This window comes from Helianthus annuus, chromosome 15 (genome assembly GCF_002127325.2).
Source record: "Helianthus annuus cultivar XRQ/B chromosome 15, HanXRQr2.0-SUNRISE, whole genome shotgun sequence".
Classification (NCBI taxonomy): Eukaryota; Viridiplantae; Streptophyta; class Magnoliopsida; order Asterales; family Asteraceae; genus Helianthus; species Helianthus annuus.
The window spans coordinates 69,096,534-69,118,185 of record NC_035447.2 but is presented as its reverse complement, the minus strand read 5'-3'; the positions used below and the strand labels follow the sequence as shown (position 1 = coordinate 69,118,185).

Here is a 21,652-nt window from a genome sequence, read left to right as displayed (position 1 = left end):
CCTTTGCAAATTCCCTATTTCATTTCATTTCATTCGACATTCCTTGGTAATGTCACTTAACAAAGGTTATCACACGAGATTTCAGATAAAGTTCTTATATTTCTTTCGTTGCAATTCTGACTTCTGCCTATAAATAAGTTGACTTTCGTGTTTCTACTTCTTTTAATGATCATCATACCATAAAGATTTCTTTCATAGTAGCAAATATTGATTCATTTCATTTATTGATAAATCCACACGCTACACATGCACTGTTTGTACGCATGTGGTTCATTTAAATTATGAAGACCATAAGAGGGCATCATTCCAATTTGTTGTTTTATCAAAAGCTCAAATATCATTTCGCTATACTTGATCTTTTCATTGTAAACCGCGTTTTTACAAAGCAATGACTCTTTAATATCGAATCAATGAATTTCTTGAAAAACTCGATTTTCTTTTGAAGAGTATACATGATTTCTGTTGTAATCATGTTCGAACTTCCTTATTAAAACTCGTTTTTATCCAAACCCAGTTAACTTGCTCGCAATCCGTATTCAATTCAAAGTCCCATATGATATTTTAAGCCATCATATTCGAATTCGGAATAATCCCAACAAGCATTTCGATTCTCTTGAATTATAACATGCTTTCTTGGCCTTCGACTTCACTGAATTATTTCTTTGATCACGATCACCTTGTAATGACATTTTCACAAAATTTGAAGATTGCGCTAATCTAGGATTTAATTATTTATTTATCTATATTGAATCTGCTTTGTTAATTTATTTTATAAAAGCAATCTTAACACAATTATATGCTAAGATAATGATCCACCATTTCATGTCCTAATTCCTTAGTCCTTACAACCTAAATCTAGCCTTTCGTGATATTTCTTACCTTATCATCATTGATCGAAAAACATTATATAAATTTAATTGATTATATATAGAAACTTCCAATATAGTATTTCTGTATTTAAAATTTTTGTTAAAACCATTAAGGTAAAAAATTTATATTTTTACGTATAAAATTTTGTTTGAAGTATACTCTCATTTAAGTTTATGCATTTATTATTGGCAATTAATATTAGTTTTATTATTAATAATATTATTAGTATTATTATTTTTAGATACTAGAGTTCTTATCAAGGGCATGTATTGAATAGCCTAGCCTTAGTTAGGCATGGACTGGCCACCTATGCTTAAACAAGGCAGCACTAACCAATATCCAACCATGATAATAACTATTTAATATAAATATATATAAATTAAGTCATCATACTTATTTAGTAAATTTCAATTATATATATATAAAATATTTTATATTATATATAGAAATATGTATACTTTGTATTGTAAAGAGAAGACATATTTTCATAAAACAATCAAAGGGACGAATAAAATTATCTAAATAATTGTCTAAGTATTCATAAACAAGACATATTATAAATAAATGTTCATCTTGATTAATATTTCACAAATATTAATAGAAATATTCTTTTATAAATATATATATTTATCAAATGTTATTTATGCAAGCCAATATTTAAGTATGCTTGATATTAAAATAAACATTTATTATTTTACTTTTATAATTTAAAATACCCTATTATAAAATCTTATAATTAAACACACTTGATTTTAAAAATGATAATCATGAGTTCTACGATATTGGGTAAACCTATTTATAAAAAAAAAAATATATCATTATTTTGTCAAAATTTACCCCGAGCTTGATATTTTAAACCTATCTATATTTATTTATTATTCTACTTTATGATAACATAAAAGGAAAAGGTATTTAGTAAATCAAAATATCACCTATCTTTAATCAAACATTTTGATTAAAATCATCTGAATACAATTATGTATTAAGACAAAAATATACTAACTTTATTGTCTTTTCATATATTCTTACAAATCACCCATCTCAGCACATTGATTTTCTCATATCATAATTCAATATTTGACAAAACATTTTCATGATTTCATTTTGAACCGATCAATCTTAAGTCTTCCTTAGGTACCAATCAAGGTAAGTTTTCTTCTGACAAAGAATTTTACTAATTCCAAAAAGTTCTTCACATTCATTCTAAAAATCTATAGATCATATATCTTTTGGCTTAAACATAATCACCTTGGAAACTATATCATTTCATCGGAATGTCTCATCTTTTGAAATATCTAGATTCGCTTCCTTGAAACTCTCAGTTAATTTCGAAAACGGTAAATTTATCATAACAATACCTTGTAGTATCCATATACATTTGTAGCCTGTGCTAATAATAAACCCTATTCATACGCCATTCGTTTGATTTGTCATATTCTTGGTACAATTATGTACTCAGATTACGATACACTAAATTCTATTGTCCAGTACCATTTAAGTAAATGATGTTGATTTTCGGATAATCAATAACAAATCATTTTCCATACTCCCATTCACAAATAGATATTTATCAATTCGGAATCTCCCTCAATTGATCAAAGTAAGTTCATTTCGAATATTGAATCCAATTGTTTCTATAAATCATTTTTATTTTTAAATTTTCATACCCCTCAAAATATCTTTTGATTCCATTCCACGATACATTATTTTTCTTAATTAAAAGAAGAAACCTAAAGAAAATATCATAGTCCAAATCTCGAGGACGAGATTTTTTATTAAGGTGGGGAGGATGTAACAACTCTCACTAAAATTAATATTTAGTATAATAATTATCCAATAAGGAAACCCTAATTAAGACACCCAAGTGAGTCAAGCAAGTAGGTAAGCATGTCAAGCAGGTAGGTAGGCATGTCAAGCAAGTAGGTAGACATGTCAAGCAGGTAGGTAGGCATGTCAAGCAAGTAGGTAAGCATGTCAAGCAGGTAGGTAGGCATGTCAAGCAGGTAGGTAGGCATGTCAAGCAAGTAGGTAAGCATGTCAAGCAGGTAGGTAGGCATGTCAAGCAAGTAGGTAGGCATGTCAAGCAGGTAGGTAGGCATGTCAAGCAAGTAGGTAGACATGTCAAGCAGGTAGGTAGGCATGTCAATTGAAATCCCACATCGATCAGAAGAAATTGTTGAGGTGCTTGCTTGCTTGCTATAAATAGGAACTTAGGATTTCATTCTTCGTTGCTCATTTCTTTCTTCTTTTCTCTATACGTTGGTGTTCTAACCATTAATCACCAAAGCGATGTTCTGTCCGATCGATTCAGGAACCATCTAACGAATGCCGAAGTGCTGTGCTTTGTGAATTTTGTTAAACGGAATCCAAAGTACTATACTTTGTGAGTTCATTAAATGGATACCAAAGTACTGTCTGATAAGGTTCGAATCTCGTGACTACCGTTAAGGTTTGATTTGGGTTTTACACAAATACGTATTCCATTCTGTTAAACTATATGTTTAACTACCGAAAATACTCCCCACTACACACACGCGAATCACTAATTAGTATAGCAGGGTGCTGCTACAATACAGGGTATTAACTCGATCGCTATTACGATTCATTTTCCGACCGATCAATATATCCAATGGATGTTTAAGTGCCACCCACATTAGGGTTATACTTTGTCGTTCGTCGTTAAATCGATGGATGTTTAAGTATCGCACTTTGTCGTTCGTTGTGAGAATTTGATCTCGTGAGTTATCGTAATTGTTGTATTAAGTTACCTACCTAGTTCGTGTGCACTAGGTTACAAGGCTAAATCAATAGGCTAAGCTCTGCCTGTATAAATCTGCAATATATCAAGGCTTATCTGTAGACTAAACTTTGGCCGTATGAATCTGCATGTTTATAATGTGAGTCATTCTCTTTTTATCAATTGTTTTACAATACTCTAAATTATTTTCAGAATTATAAATTACAGTGATTAAGTTTATGTAATCACCAAATTACAGCCGGTATGTGGGGTATTGTGCACATTACTACTGTTTTAATCACATTAGGTGGGCGAACCTAAAATTAAGTGATATACGTCATTCATTGGGGCAGCCAATGGTGATATGACCACAGTCACAGATCCGGTCGAGTGACAAATACTGTGGGTAGTTGGTAGATATCAGAAACATATGTAAAAACTCTTAATACTGTAAATTATAACAAACGAGTCGTTTTAGTAAACTGAATGATTCACTCAGTATTTCCCGCTGACAAAACCTTTTTAAAACGCGTTTCAGGTAATTACAGTAGATTGGAGTAAGGATTGGATCTGGCACTAAAAGACTTCAAGAAGTGGCTTATTTTATTAATTAAATCAAATTAAGAAATATTGTTTTTATTAAAAGCTACCTTTGTAACAATGGAATTTATTCCATCTATTTAAATAAAATCCGGTGTTTCTAAACTCTGATATTTTTCCTAACTCACGGTCCTGATAAAATTTCCGCTGCAATATTTTTCAAAATAACTCACCGGTACCACTGGACTGCTCGCGGCTACCGATTCCGTCCAGGATGGGGTCGGGGGACGTGACATGTAGTGCTATTTAAAAACTAGGAATATGTAAGTGATTTTGTTTTGTAGTGCTATTTACCAAATATATGTAGGTTGATTTACCAAATATGTAGGTTGGATTAAATAAATTTAAAGTGGTATGATATATAATTTATTGAAAAAATAAATTATATAAAGTGGGCGTTTAAATGAAATTTTGTTATGTAGTACTTATATAACCTATTTTGAGCAACAATTCCCAAAAAGAATACGGAAGTGTTCGATGATGGTGGTAGGAGTTGCAGTGGGGTGGGGTGTAAACGGTGGTGAAGAAGGTGGCCGGTGAAAGGTATTTGTGGGTGCTGTTGGTCTGAGGGTGATGGAGTTTTTGGTTTGGGAGGAGAGTGAATCGAGAATAGAGAAAAGAGAAGTCGGCCACGCTGTTCCAGCAGTCACGACCAGTGGTTAAGAGTTTTCTTTATAGGCGACGACAATGAAGCCACCCACGGATAGAACTGTCATAAACCCGACGCCAACAACCTTCCGCCACTAGGCTTGTAAACGAACCGAACGTTCAGTGAACCGTTCATTAATCGTTTAGCAAGAAATTCGTTTATTTAATAAACGAACGAACGTGAACAATTTTTTTTGTTCATTTAAATAAACGAACGAACATGAACAATGTCTCGTTTATCTTTCCTCTCCTCTGATCTTGCTTGATTTCATTATGAATTTAAGTTTAACAGATGATTCTTGGTGCTTTAGAAGCTTGGCACGATCCGATCTTGATTTTTAGACCGAAATCGAAGCTACACGCCCTCTGGAATCACCCTGCTGGCCATTTGTGGCCAGGAAAGTACCCAAATCTAATTGGTATGCCTATAATATTTTATTATTCATTTATTTTTGTTTTAGTGTTTGCAGATAATATATTATTCAGTTATTTCTTATTTTGATATTTGTAGGTAACATTTATGGTTGATATTCGTGTCGTAGATGACATGGGTGAGCAAAGTCTAGGAACTGACCCGAACCAAAGATTACCCGACTCGACTCGAAATGGTTTAAAGTTGATTTCATTTGATCAGTCAATTACACTTCCACAAATGTGTTTAGACTTAAATATTTATATGGATGTAGATTTTTAAGCTAATTGATGGCTTAGGAACTCTTTGGGGGTAGGGGTGGATCATCATGAAGTATCTCGGATGGCCAAAATCTTAAATTGTAAAACAGGATCATACCCTTCTACCTATCTCGACCTCCCAGTTGGTGCAAACATGTCTCTTGTAAAAAACTGGAAACCGGTCGTCGAGAGATTTGAATGCAAACTATCACTTTGGAAAGCTAGAATGCTATCATTTGGGGGACGTCTCACCTTAATCAAAGTCGTCTTCGGTAACCTACCAACATACTTTCTCTCCTTATTTAATGCCCCATTAAAAGTCATCAAAAACTTGGAGAGAATTAGACGAAAATCTTGGGCGACATCAAGGCTTCCTCTTATCTGTGGACGCGGGTGAGAGCAAACACTTAGAAGTTGGACTTGGAGAAGTGGAACAAATTTGAATTTATAAATTTTCCCATGTAGCTTTCTATGTTATGGTCTCTGCCTACTTTTGGCTGGACCATTTTATTTTGTTTGTACTGTACTACTATCTTTGGCTTTAGCATCTTGCTTAAGCCTTTTCAATATTAAAAAAAAAATGATGCTTTGGGTTGAAATTGAGTCAATAAAGGCTCAGGTAGGCTCTTATATATTTGGACATATTCAATAAATACATGTAGTTGAATTTGACAATCTAGAGTTAAATTGTCCTAAACAATGTATGATGTAGTTTGGACTTTCTAGCGAATTGCAAATGAAAATGTTAAATTGTCCATGAAAATAGTAAAGTTGATCAATAGGTGAATTGGTTGTCAACTTTGTTTATATAAAAGCACACTAATATATTTGATCCACCTTTTAGGTGGTTAGTTGTGTGTTTGAACAAGGGCATACAGTTGGAAAGCCCAAATAGTCATAATTTACATTATTTACCTGCATGTAAGCATGTCATAATTTACGCATGAACATTTCTTAAGGAATTTGTTCTCATTCTTCTCTTTCTTTTGTTAATAGATCTCAAAACGAATGTGCTTCGTGGGTTCAATAGCAAAAAATATCATTGGGTTCTAAAATACATTTATTCGTTTCTTTTTCCTTTTCCTTTGGCGATATTGATGATCCAACGGTTCTTGATAAACACTCCTGAAAAGAATGGTTTGGAAGATTAATAGTTTGGAATGCTCTCACAAGTCAAAAAACCCATGCCACTAAACTCCCATGTGTTTGGATTATGACATGTGCTTTTACTCCGTATGTGTGCGCATTCATAAAAGTAGTGTATTCGGAAGACGGATATCAATCTTAATTATTTTCACGGCTCAACCCCCTGCCGTAACGCGTAGGTACGTCTACTATACTATATAAATGATTTGAGACAGGTATTATGGTAATATCACACTAATTGTTCACACCGCCACAACGCGCGGGTCACCCACTAGTCAATTATATAAACATATAAAAATTATTTTTATCTCTTGAATATATGGATTCTACATATTAGAGATCAAGTTATATTTACCTCCATGACATACAATCAAAGGTCATGAAATTTTTAATATGTTTGTATTTAATATGAACTAGGATTTTGACCCGTCGTGCGTTGCGGCAGCGGCGAAATTTCATTACATTACATTGAATAGTAAGTTTAAAAGCATAAACATGAAATAATTATTTTGGTAAAGCTCATTATAATTTCTGGAAACTTACACTTTGGGAAATCCTTGTTTTCATAATACAGTAGGGAATCTGGTTTCCAATAACACATTCAATCAATCCTGATTCCTAAAGACAGCTTCCAGGAGAAATGTGGGTCCTGAAAAGTGGTTTAGATTTTAGACAATATTGTTTTCGTAGCAATCTTTTTCTATATAACTATTCTTATTGGTTCCTTAGTACAGTTACTTGAACATGATCAAAAACGCTAACTTGGAAGTTTAGAGAAGTTGATTAACGAGCACAATTTGAGAAAACCGATTAATCCTTAATTCATTCTTTTCGGTGCTTAATTCAGCAAATGAGGATGTACAGACACCACCTTTTTTTTCTTTTCTAAAGAAAAGAGAAAATGCGCATTAACTTATACAACTGAGTTTAATGGTCGGTTTCTTGGTAGCTAATAGCCTAATATAACAGTTTAATGTAAATCAATGTGGAAGATGCTTACTATACAGAACAATACCCCTGTCTAAACTCTAGGCGCAATGTGCAACTAAACTGGTGGTTTTCAAACAATGTTGCTTATCCACAGTCAACAATACATTACATTAAAGATGGTCTCAAAGAAAATAGCCAAAGCCAGGTAGCACAATCGGGTTGTATAACACGGAAAAACAATGCATTTAAACTAATGTAGACATACATTATTAGACAAAAAAAACCTATCTGTTATACTAAATATTCCTCATTTTCACAGCTCAAAATCAACCTCATATTAGCATCTAATCCTTACAAACACTCAATTACACAATTACACCTGGTCACCCCCAATTACACTAACACCCACAATACAATTAACACACCCCAACATTATCAAACCCTCAAAACCCTAATCTGTACAATAAAAAACCTAGGGTTACAAACGTAAAAATGCGGCAACCACTGAAGCCAACAACCTCAAGTCAAAACACCGTACAACTAACAACTACATCAACAACATCATGGATCGAACTAAATGCAAAACAAACAACACAATCAACAACAAAAGGATAACACTAACCGGAGAATAAAATGAGCCGCCGGAGAAGAGAAATAGAAGAGTTTTCCAGTGATCTGTTGGTGGTAGCTACATTATAGGGAAAAGGGAGATTTGGCGGGAGGAGACCCAATCCCTGGAACCCTAGCTTTTCCTCCGCCGACACCGGTTTGGTCAGTGAAGATGATTACCATGATGAAGATGATAATGAAAGAAAAGTAAAAATTCAAGATCGTTGTCTGTTTCGTCTCTTCTTCGGTGGAGGCGGTGGTTAAACTTGGGGACTTTCAGGAACAGAGATTGTAGAGACTGATATCTGTTATATATAATAAATGAAAGTGATTTGGGCCACGTGTCAGTAGATGAGGGCATCGTTTTCCCCCTTTTCCCGCTCAACAATACCACTGCCCTCTTTTATTTATATCTTCCCTCATTTACTCATTTAGGGCTTCCCACTTTCTCACTCCCTCTGCTCTGCTCTATTCCAATCGATGTTCAGATCAATGCTCCGAGTCGAGGTTAGATTATCAATAACTTCCGTTCTATAAGTGTTAATCTTTGTTTTCATTGTTCACTCATTCGATCTTCATGCGTCTTTACTTATTGTTGTGCTTTGGCTAGGGTTCCGCTGGTAACTTGATGACGGAGATGATCAGAGGTTGTCGGCTCTACGTCCTGCAGTTCTCTTGGTTATGTTGTAATGGATTTGAGATTTAGGGTTAGTTATAAATATATTTTTTCATTTTTCCATCTTGAGTTTTAGTTTAGGGTTTGTTTTATTTTTAGGCTTTTATATGATTTTCAGGTCGATTGTTTGGTGACTTGCTATTGTTGTTTGTTAATTAGGCTGCTGACATCACCGACTGACTCCAATGACTTCGAAAGGTTGTAGGACTATGAGGACCAACTAAAAGATTTGGATGACAAATATCAGGTGTTTGGTTTCATTTTTTTATGTTTTACTTATTTAAATATTATGAAACTCGTCAAATAAGGTAAAAATGGCTATTATAATTGTTCATGATTTCATCCATGTTGAAATAAGGTAAAAATGGCCATTCTAATACGGCAAGTATCTTATGGTTGGATGGTTGAATTAGTTTTATTTTGGGTATTTTTGGATGATTTCATCCATTTCTTTAAATAGTTCATGATTGAAGATGCAGTTGAACATATCTTTTGAGTGAAATGAATGTGTTGATTTATCAGAAGATGCAGATGAAGGTATCTTAAACAAGGTAATAATGCATTACATTCTTGTTGAAAAACAGAGTCGATAAATTTAGGGAAAATGAGGTTGAAAGATGATAAGCCAACAGTGGACGATATCATTCTACAGGTTCGATAAATTCAGGTGTATTCTTAAATAATGCTTCGTAGATGCTTCCAAACAAGCAGCACTTTGTACATATGTCGACCTTCAAACATCTATTATCTATTATCTAATATCTATTATCGATTATCTATTATATATAATAAATGAAAGTTGATTGATCCACTTTGGGCCATGTGGAGCAATAAACTTTCATTTATTATATATAGTAGATAATAGATAATAGATAGTAGAAAATAGATAATAGATGTTTGAAGATGTAACACCCCTAAATTTATTAAACTATATATATTGTTATACATGTATAAGTTGGAATATTAATCATAAAATAATGAGAATCGAAACTAGGAATAATTAACCTAGTTAAATTCTTAATTTAAAAGATGGGGAAATCAAAGAATTATAACCATTGTATTAACTTGGAAACTTGAGGGACTAATTGTGTAAATTTTGAAAGATATTTTGTTCAAAATCTGGATAAACATCGAAGACACACACTTTGTGTGTGTCTAGAACGATCAGAAACCCAGGGACGAACTCTCATTCTTTCAAAACCCTAACTCCTCTAAATTCACTCAAAATCCAAGAAATAAAACCCAATTGAAGGTGAATCAAGGCTGAATTTGTGATCCTCATACTTAGTAGGTCACAAGGTATGTTAAATTTTTAGATATAATGATGTTGGGATGATTTTGAATTCTCATAACAGAAATTAGTGGTAAATTAATGGATGTTATGGGTAAATTTTGATGAATACAAGTCTAGGAAGGAGTATTAGACAATGAATTGATTTATTCATGTCATAATTCATGAGTTTCATTACTTGTCATATAAGGTTATATGGGTTTTTGTGAAGAATTCATGTAGTCTTGTGATATTGGATGTTGATTGATGGTCATGATGCAAATTATAGTGTGATTATAGTGTTCTTGATATATGAATCGAATAACTATGCCTAAACAAGGTTAAAGTTATTAATCATGAACATGACAATGTTAGAATACTAAGTATGCACACTGGATGTTCGATAAAATGCTTGAATGAATTGAAATACTTGAAAAGTATGAAATAATCGTTTAATTGATTAAACAAGAGTATGAGATATCGAATATTGAACCATGAGTTCTAAACAATATATTCGAATCAAATTATATAGGTGATTTGGGTGGCTCATCAAGTGGACAAGGCGGGTCGGATAACCGCTTAAAAGGAAAGCTTTGAAAAGGTACGCGGCTATTCGCTTCGTAATATCTCGTTTTAATACTTTTATGCTTAGTTGTGGAATGATGATTAAGTCGTTATAAAGTTGGATAATACTAAAAACGAAGGATTTCGTTTGTAGTATCCAAACACGAAAAAGTAGAAATGTCGAGAATATAGAAATGAAGAAAGTGGTGGATTCCACTTAAAAGTTCACCAGGTTAAATTGACTCAGATACTATATGTTTGATTCAAAAAGGGCGATGGATTCGCTAGTGAAATCAAACGGGTCAAAATCACCAAAGTATTAAACTTTGGTAAGTTAAAGTGATAAATGTTGCTAATTAAGTCAAAACGGAAAAATTAGGACATATGTACCTTATTATCGGCACTTGAGTTTTAGTTTAATGTGTCGTAATGTAAACGGATGATAAGATGTGGTTCTTATGGAAGTTTTGAGCTTATAAGTACATTTTATACCTCGTTAATGTAAACGGGTCGAATAATTTGAAACACTACTACTGTACAGTGAACACTTCTACTGTACAGTGAAAACTCCTGCTATTCAGTGAAAACCCCTACTGTTCAGTGAACACTCCTACTGTACAGTGAAAACTCCTATTATTCAGTGAAACCCCTACTGTACAGTGAATACTCCTACTGTACAGTGAACACTACATAGAGCTGGAAAAATGTTGTTCTTTTATGTGTTTTGACTTTAGTACTTCTTAATACACATTATAAACATCAATGACTAATGTTTTGAAAAATTTCTGGATTATAGGTGATGGTAGCGAATTGCGGATGATGATCAAGTACCCGAAAGGATCGAGCACACAAATGTCAAAGCTTCCGCAATTATAATAGTCATTTTGAAAAGAAACTTATGTGTAATAAGCAGAAGTAGTTTTGTTGAAAATATTTAAAATCTATGTAAATTATCGTTTTGTGGATATTTGGTAAAAGATACTTATAAAGTGATATATGTTTCAAGTAAATTACTCAATGTTTTTAAAGGTCTTACAAGTTGGTTATCAGAGCCTCGTTAAGACAAAGTGTGTTCGATTCAAAGCTTGATCAAGACATCCGGTAAGAGTTATTTATAAATGAGTCTAGATTTATAGGATTAGATAATGAAAAATATATGAAAGGTGTATGGGAGGAGTGTATGAATACGCTCGAACCCGGAGAAATACACTAAGTAAGAAAGGTAAGGCAAGATATGTACTTGACCGAACCTAAAAAAAATACACATTACTTGTGATTAAGTATGTGTAATATAAATTTCCATGTAATAAGGTGGAAATAAATTAAATAGTTATTGATTAACTATTGTGAATATTTCAGTCAAAGAAATGGCCGGTGAAACCGGAAAGGAATCAACATCTCGTGTAACTGAAGAGATGAAAGCTACTATTTCCGAGGAAGTCGGAAAAACTTTAGAAGCTAGTCTACCGCAGTTCATTGATAGACTACAAACTACGCTTTTAGCGGTAATAGAGATGAATGAAAAGAAAAATGCGGGTAAATCGAAAGCGTGCCCATATAATAAATTTATGGCATGCAAACCCCCGTTATATCATGGTGAAGTTGATCCGATCGTTTGTCAACGATGGATTAGCGACATTGAAGGGGTATTTGAAAGGACCCATTGTGACGAGACTGATTTCGTGGCATACGGAACTGGTCAGTTAAGAGGCCAAGCCAAGGATTGGTGGGATAATCTGAAGAAGGAACAGGGAATTGAGGCCACGAGAATTATGACATGGGAAGAATTCAAAACACCGTTCCTTAGACATCATAGCCCGAAAGCTGTAATCAATAGGATTAAAGAAGAGTTTATTCAGCTAAGGCATAATGGTGAGTCGATAGAGAAGATTACAGGAATCTTTCTCGATAAGATCAGGTTTTGCGATGAGCTGGTTCAGACTGAAGAACAGAAAATATATTACTACTACAACATGCCGAGCGCGAAGTATCGGGAGTTTATGACTCCTTCAAAATACGGGCATCTTACAGAGATAGTGAATGCCGCACGTGAAAGGGAAATTGAGCTGAAAAAGCAGATTGAAAGGGGTGAGCGAAGGGTGTTTGATAAAAACCCAATCCCCGTAAAGAAACAAAAGCTGAATGAAGCTCCGAAGAAAGGGGTTGACAAAGGGGGGATACCTCCATGCAAAATTTGTGGAAAGAATCATAAGGGCGAATGCTATTTTAAAAACAAACCATGTCCTACTTGTGGCAAAGTGGGACATGTGGTTGCAAATTCCCCGGGAAAGGTGTCAGTATGTTATAAATGTTACAAATCGGGACACAAAAAGTCTGAGTGCCCGGAGTTAGAGGGAACCAAAGACACCACTGATACAAAGCCTGATGCTCAGAAAGCAAGGGCAAGATCTTTCAACATGACAGCCGCTGAAGCTAAAACTGAACCTGATGTTGTTTCAGAATTCCAACACGAATTTTATTTGATACGGGTGCAAATAGATCTTTTATATCACATCGATTTATTCAACACCCTACATTCACGTTAACAAAATTACCTATACCACTTGAAGTAGAAATAGGTGATAATAAAAGTTTTATTGTTTGTGATATGTGTTGGAATTGTAAACTGAGCATTAACGATGAAGAGTATTTCGTTGATTTAATTCCCATGTCAATGGGAGAATTTCAAGTGGTAATCGGGATGGATTGGCTAGCTCGATATCACGCGAAAGTAATATGAAACTGTAAAGAGATACAACTAATGTCTCCAAGCGGAAAACATGTTACTATTTATGGGGAGAAAAGCTGCAGCCCTATAATCTGTTCTTTCATCAAAGCTTGCAAGCTGGTTCGACATGGATGTAAGGCGTATATGGCTTACATACATGATTCGACAAAAGAGGCTCCAGAAATCAAAGATGTACCAGTTGTACAAGAATTTGAAGATGTTTTTCCGGAAGATCTATCGGGATTACCACCAGAGCGTGAGGTGGAGTTTGGTATTGAATTAGTCCCGGGCGCGAAACCAGTAGCCAAGGCTCCTTATCGATTAGCGCCATCGGAACTACAAGAGTTGCTGTCGCAATTACAAGACCTTTTAGACAAAGGATTTATTCGACCGAGCGTTTCTCCTTGGGGAGCGCCAGTATTATTTGTGAAGAAGAAAGACGGAAGTATGAGGATGTGCATTGATTACCGGGAGTTGAATAAACTCACGGTAAAGAATCGATACCCGCTTCCTAGGATCGACGACTTGTTCGATCAATTACAAGGCACAAGTTGGTTTTCGAAGATTGACTTAAGATCAGGTTATCATCAGTTGAAAGTAAAAGAAGAAGATATACCGAAAACAACATTCTGAACGCGTTATGGGCATTACCAGTTTTTAGTAATGTCTTTCGGATTAACTAATGCACCTGCGGCTTTCATGGATCTTATGAACCGCGTCTGCAAACCAATGCTAGACAAGTCGGTGATTGTTTTCATTGACGATATTCTTGTATATTCAAAGAATGAAGCGGATCATGAATATCACTTGCGCGAAGTGCTTGAAACGCTTAGGCGTGAGAGACTTTACACAAAGTTTTCAAAATGTGCCTTTTGGTTGCGTGAGGTACAGTTTCTAGGACATGTTATTAATATTGAGGGGGTGTCGGTAGATCTGTCCAAAATAGAAGCTGTGACTAAATGGAAACCTCCAAAGAATCCATCAAAGATTAGGAGTTTTCTAGGTCTTGCAGGTTATTATCGGAGATTTATACAAGATTTCTCCAAAATTGCAACTCCATTAACTAAGTTGACCCGTAAAAATGAGAAATTTGTATGGGATAGTGCACAAGAAGATGCCTTCCGTATCCTTAAAGAAAAATTGACCAGTGCCCCTGTGCTAACGTTACCAGATGGGACTGAAGATATGGTTATTTATTCAGATGCATCCCAGCTTGGTCTCGGATGTGTACTTATGCAGCGAGGAAAGGTGATCGCGTATGCTTCAAGACAATTAAAGATTCATGAAAAGAAATATCCGACACACGATCTGGAATTGGCGGCAGTAGTCTTTGCCATAAAAATATGGAGGCATTATTTATATGGTGTGAAATGTACTATTTTCACTGACCATAAAAGTCTCAAGTACTTCTTTAATCAAAAGGAGTTAAATATGAGACAACGACGTTGGTTAGAGACGGTGAAGGATTATGACTGTGAAATTCATTATCATCCCGGAAAAGCCAACATAGTTGCAGATGCACTGAGTAGGAAAGAAGAATATTCACCTATTCGGGTACAGTCGATGCAGTTAATAGTGACCTAAGGGTTACTTAAACGAATCAAGGAGGTGCAAACTGAAGCTGTAAAAGAAGAAAATGTGAAAAAGGAAAGAATAGTGGGTCAGCTCAAAGACTTGCAGGATAATAGTAATGGATTGAAAACCCGTTTCGATCGAATCTGGGTTCCAAACACTTGCAATGTTAAAATTCTTCTTCTTGATGAAGCCCATAAGTCCCGCTATTCAATTCATCCCGGAGCTACCAAGATGTACTGAAACACCCTAACACGTAATAACTTAAAAACGACGCAGCGGAAAAAGAGCCTTAAAAAAATTTATTTTTCTTGACAATCATAAACCATTCGAATCAACTTGATTTTGAATCTTTTACATTATTCATACCTAATCAAGAAAATTACATTACAAATGGTTTCCAACATGTGATCACATCCCCGTACAATCCTTGATCTTGATCGACCCTCGATCACTAGTCCGCCATGAATATCCGACTAACCTGCGGTCACCCGACACGTTAATAATTGGCGACATCATATTCATTGTATAAAGACATAAAAATATATATAACCACTTATCAATCTATCATTTTATACAACTCCAATATAATATTCTTTTGAGTTCATTCTTTACACCAAGCGTCCAATCTTTGTAAGCCCAATACTTACGTATCTGCATTCCTGTTCCATTCTCAAGGCACACCATTAGTAACGTGACTATTCAAACATGTTAGAGCTATATATAAACATATATAAGATCCTTTCTTTCATGCACAACAAATCCTACTTCCTGGATAAGTACCTACACATGTATGTTCACACACATTTCATACCTACATACATACATGCATACATAAACACGTCTATACGTACATGCTTACATACTTACATATAGTTATACAATGCATATAACATAGTTAGATGGCCTTCACACAAGTTTGGAGTTGAAGAATGCGAAAAATATGACAGAACCAGCAATTGGCGCAAGAAGAAACCCATCTGGCGCAACCTTGTGCCAGTTCTGGCGCAATACAGAAGACATCAGTCAGGGGCGCAACCTTGTGCCAGGGGGGGCAACCTTGCGCCTGGTTCAGACTTGCAACTTTCAGCTTAACGAATTTTTACCATTTTGGTCATAACTTTCTCATTTCTTGTCTGTTTTACGATCTGTTTCTTCCTACATGATCGTAAATTAATATTCTATCATGTGAACTTGAAATCCAACATCTGGGTTAAGGAAATTCTTAACTTATACTTTTTCGGCTTATTATTCATTTACGAATTATTCGACCCGTTCATGCATTTATCAACATAACTCGTTCGTTTGACCATAACTTCTTATGAACCTAAAAATATCAATGACGTCTATCATAAAAGATTAAATTCTCGGATGTCTTGCATCCTCTTAACCCATTTTCGCTCAAAAGCTTATTTTGACCCGTTAAAGGCATTTGCGCATTTTAAGGTCCTTGGCTTACGAAAATCATACTTCTCGCTTTCCTATTTTTTCAAAACATTCACTTAATCAAATATCTTGTTTCTAATCAACCTTTAAGACCGTTTGCCTGATTTACCCATCAAGGGCGTTCTTGTCAACTTTGTTCCATCCTTTACTACAAAGGACTTCCTTAAACATTTGACTAATCCCACGACTTTACTACAACTCTAATCGCACATACCTGGCTCGGATCAAAGCTATGACCCGTTTTAATACTTCGTGCACTAAATAGCTAGTTAATAGCAACATAATTCCTTTCGCTATTCATCATGTGAAAGCATAATACTTGACAAAACAATTCATTAGTCAATATCGCCAAATGGTGATATCTTCACCATTTGACCCGTTAAGTCTAAATGTCCATTTTATTCTTGTGGGATTTTAGTTATTCATTATCCCATCCATATAACTTTATTCCTCTGTTAACTCGTAACCAAAATCACCATAATACCCTTTTTACCCTTTTTGACCATCAAACTTAGTTTCTTAACATCATCACATGTTCCGACCCATATCAAAGCTTGTCGGAACATTATAATTCACATAATTACTTACCATGTTCGTAATCAATACATTGAATAGATATTTTACAAAAAGGGGTGTAAGCTTTACTTACATAGCATCCGAATATGCTTCCCGTGCGCATTAGTCCTGTTTGACCCGCTTCTTTCCCAAGCTTCCATGTCGTTTATCAAGCATCAACTATCACATATCATTCTTAAGATAGTTAGCTTGTTCATCATTCATCACACGGATCTTATTTCAGAAATCATCATTCAAACTCAAAACATACTAATCTATCAAATCCTAGCCGAAATCCTTTAAACATTTACACACGCATGTGATTTCAAACATCATTAACAATAACATATCATCACATTATACAAAACCCACTTCATAACTTCATTGTTAATTACTTACTAGTGATCTAGGCTCAATTATCTCTACTTTCATCATACCCTTGGTGTGTGTACAACCTTCTAAACATAAGGTACAACTAATTCATGCACAATTTCCTAATTTCATACATAATTCATCAAATCCTCCTACTAATTAACATATATCATTCACACATAAACATTCAAACATATTATCATCATATTTCTTTCAATTCTTCTAACAAGACTCCATATTACTCACATAATACATCAATATTCAACAAGAATTAGACATGGATAATGATTCAAGTAATCATTCTCACCATAACTAATGGGTTTCACCTCTAAGCATCAAATTAACCTAAATCATGCATAACCCATGTTCTATATGATGATTCTAACATATCCTCATACTCAATTTCATACCAATTCACAATTTACAACATAACCCACTTCGTGCATAATCACCAATCTAACTTTTACGACATACCTTACGATCCCCTTATGAAGGTGATCATTAATCCATGATCGGTTATGAATTTAAGCATCATTTAGCCTTTCAATTTGATGAAAACGATGAAGTTAGGGTTCTTGGCTCCATGGGAGTCTCCTGTTCATTCTCGAACACACAAAGTGTGTGTTTGTGTGTGTGCAATTTTTCATATATTAACTCATCTTTCATTTTTAACCCACTTTAGTCCCTTGTGTTAGCCACTAAGACATAATTGGTACAATTTTCATTCCTTTAATTGTTTTTACCATTTTCTTAACTTAGTTAAATAACCTAGTCATTCATTTCTTGATGTACCATACGAGAACATTTAACAATTATAAACATTCGGATTTTGGGGCGTTACATGTACAAAGACTTGAAACAAAATTATTGGTGGCCTGGAATGAAACAAGACATCACAAAGTATGTGGAAAAATGCTTAACTTGTTTACAAGTAAAAGCAGTACACCAGAAGCCTTACGGTAAACTTCAGCCGTTAGACATTCCGGTGTGGAAGTGGGAACACGTTACTATGGATCTGTTAACTAAATTACCAAGAACATCACGTGGATTTGATGCTATATGGGTAGTAGTTGACAGATTGACCAAGAGTGCTCATTTTATTCCAATTAGAGAAACATACACTTCTGAGAAGATGTCGGAAGTATACACGAATGAAATCATATCTCGACATGGAGTACCAGTGTCTATCGTATCGGATAGAGATACGCGTTTTACTTCAAGCTTTTGGCGCTTTTTTCAAGAAGAAATGGGTACTAAATTATTCATTAGTACCGCATATCATCCGCAAACCGATGGGCAGAGTGAAAGAACTATTCAGACGCTCGAAGATATGTTGCGTGCATGTATTATCGACCTTGGTGGTAGTTGGGATGTTTATCTACCACTATTAGAGTTTTCATATAACAATAGTTATCATTCCAGTATTGGAATGGCCCCGTATGAAATGCTCTACGGTAGAAAGTGTCGAACCCCGGTGTGTTGGGGTGAAGTGGGTCCGCGAGAATTAGCCCATAAAGATGTAGTCAGGATTACTAATGAAAAGATTGAAGTGATCCGGGCTCATTTAAAAGCTGCTCAAGATCGAAAAAAGTCCTACGCAGATAAAAGACGAAGACCAATCGAGTTTCAGGTTGGTGATATGGTTATGCTTAAAGTATCTCCGTGGAAAGGGGTTATCCGATTTTGAAAATGGGGAAAATTGAGTCCAAGATTTATTGGACCATTCAAAATCGTGGAACGGGTAGCTAAGGTTGCATACCGACTCGAATTGCCAGAAGAATTGAGTAGCATACACAACACTTTCCATGTTTCACACTTACGAAAGTGCTTAGCTGATGAAACAACTTATGTAAGCTATGACGACATTCAAGTTGATGATAAATTGAATTATGTCGTAAAGCCTATCGAAATTCTTGATCGCAAGGTCAAAAGCTTAAGGCATAAAGAAATTAATCAAGTTAAAGTCAAATGGGAACACCGGAAGGGATCGAACACCACTTGGGAGTCCGAAGAAGAGATGAGACGCTTATACCCTTCCTTATTCGGTACGTATTCCGATTTCGAGGACGAAATCCTTTTAAGGGGGGTAGATCTGTAACACCCCTAAATTTATTAAACTATATATATTGTTATACATGTATAAGTTGGAATATTAATCATAAAATAATGAGAATCGAAACTAGGAATAATTAACCTAGTTAAATTCTTAATTTAAAAGATGGGGAAATCAAAGAATTATAACCATTGTATCAACTTGGAAACTTGAGGGACTAATTGTGTAAATTTTGAAAGATATTTTGTTCAAAATCTGGATAAACATCAAAGACACACACTTTGTGTGTGTCTAGAACGATCAGAAGCCTAGGGACGAACTCTCATTCTTTCAAAACCCTAACTCCTCTAAATTCACTCAAAATCCAAGAAATAAAACCCAATTGAAGGTGAATCAAGGTTGAATTGGTGATCCTCATACTTAGTAGGTCACAAGGTATGTTAAATTTTTAGATATAATGATGTTGGGATGATTTTGAATTCTCATAACAGAAATTAGTGGTAAATAAATGGATGTTATGGGTAAATTTTGATAAATACAAGTTTAGGAAGGAGTATTAGACAATGAATTGATTTATTCATGTCATAATTCATGAGTTTCATTACTTGTCATATAAGGGTATATGGGTTTTTGTGAAGAATTCATGTAGTCTTGTGATATTGGATGTTGATTGATGGTTATGATGCAAATTATAGTGTGATTATAGTGTTCTTGATATATGAATCGAATAACTATGCCTAAACAAGGTTAAAGTTATTAATCATGAACATGACAATGTTAGAATACTAAGTATGCAGACTAGATGTTCGATAAAATGCTTGAATGAATTGAAATACTTGAAAAGTATGAAATAATCGTTTAATTGATTAAACAAGAGTATGAGATATCGAATATTGAACCATGAGTTCTAAACAATATATTCGAATCAAATTTTATAGGTGATTTGGGTGGATCATCAAGTGGACAAGGCGGGTCGGATAACCGCTTAAAAGGAAAGCTTTGAAAAGGTACGCGGCTATTCGCTTCGTAATATCTCGTTTTAATACTTTTATGCTTAGTTATGGAATGATGATTAAATCGTTATAAAGTTGGATAATACTAAAAACGAAGGATTTCGTTTGTAGTATCCAAACACGAAAAAGTAGAAATGTCGAGAATATAGAAATGAAGAAAGTGGTGGATTCCACTTAAAAGTTCACCGGGTTAAATTGACTCGGATACTATATGTTTGATTCAAAAAGGGCGATGGATTCGCTAGTAAAATCAAACGGGTCAAAATCACCAAAGTATTAAACTTTGGTAAGTTAAAGTGATAAATGTTGCTAATTAAGTCAAAACGGAAAAATTAGGACATATGTACCTTATTATCGGCACTTGAGTTTTAGTTTAATGTGTCGTAATGTAAATGGATGATAAGATGTGGTTCTTATGGTAGTTTTGAGCTTATAAGTACATTTTATACCTCATTAATGTAAACGGGTCGAATAACTTTAAACACTCCTACTGTATAGTGAACACTTCTACTGTACAATGAAAACTCCTACTATTCAGTGAAAACCCCCTACTGTTCAGTGAACACTCCTACTGTACAGTGAAAACTCCTATTATTCAGTGAAACCCCTACTGTACAGTGAATATTCCTACTGTACAGTGAACACTACATAGAGCTGGAAAAATGTTGTTCTTTAATGTGTTTTGACTTTAGTACTTGTTAATACACATTATAAACATCAATGACTAATTTTTTGAAAAATTTCTGGATTATAGGTGATGGTAGCGAATTGCGGATGATGATCAAGTACCCGAAAGGATCGAACACACAAATGTCAAAGCTTCCACAATTATAATAGTCCTTTTGAAACGGAACTTATGTGTAATTAGTAGAAGTAGTTTTGTTGAAAATATTTAAAATCCATGTAAATTGTCGTTTTGTGGATATTTGGTAAAAGATACTTATAAAGTGATATATGTTTCAAGTAAATTACTCAATGTTTTTAAAGGTCTTACAGAAGACCGACAAATGTTCAAAGTGCTGCTTGTTTGCAAGCATCTAGGAAGTATTATTTGAGAATACACCTGAATTTATCGAACCTGTAGAATAATATCGTCCACTGTTGGCTTATCATCTTTCAACCTCATTTTCCCTAACTTTAACGACTTTGTTTTTCAACAGGAATGTACTGCAATCATTCCTCTCAGTTAAA

At 34.5% G+C, this 21,652-nt stretch overlaps 1 protein-coding gene and 1 long non-coding RNA gene across 2 annotated transcripts; both read left to right on the top strand.

Moving 5' to 3' along the window:
* Window positions 1–12,089: 12,089 nt before the first annotated feature.
* LOC110880990 lies at window positions 12,090–13,268 on the top strand. Its single transcript, XM_022129390.1, has one exon. It carries the CDS (start codon window positions 12,090–12,092, stop codon window positions 13,266–13,268), a length of 1,179 nt encoding a protein of 392 aa, XP_021985082.1.
* A 6,588-nt stretch (window positions 13,269–19,856) lies between these two features.
* LOC110881158 lies at window positions 19,857–21,287 on the top strand. Its single transcript, XR_002559616.2, has 3 exons — window positions 19,857–19,883; window positions 20,387–20,455; window positions 21,216–21,287. It is a non-coding gene; the product is annotated as an uncharacterized LOC110881158 (long non-coding RNA).
* The last annotated feature ends 365 nt before the right edge of the window (window positions 21,288–21,652 follow it).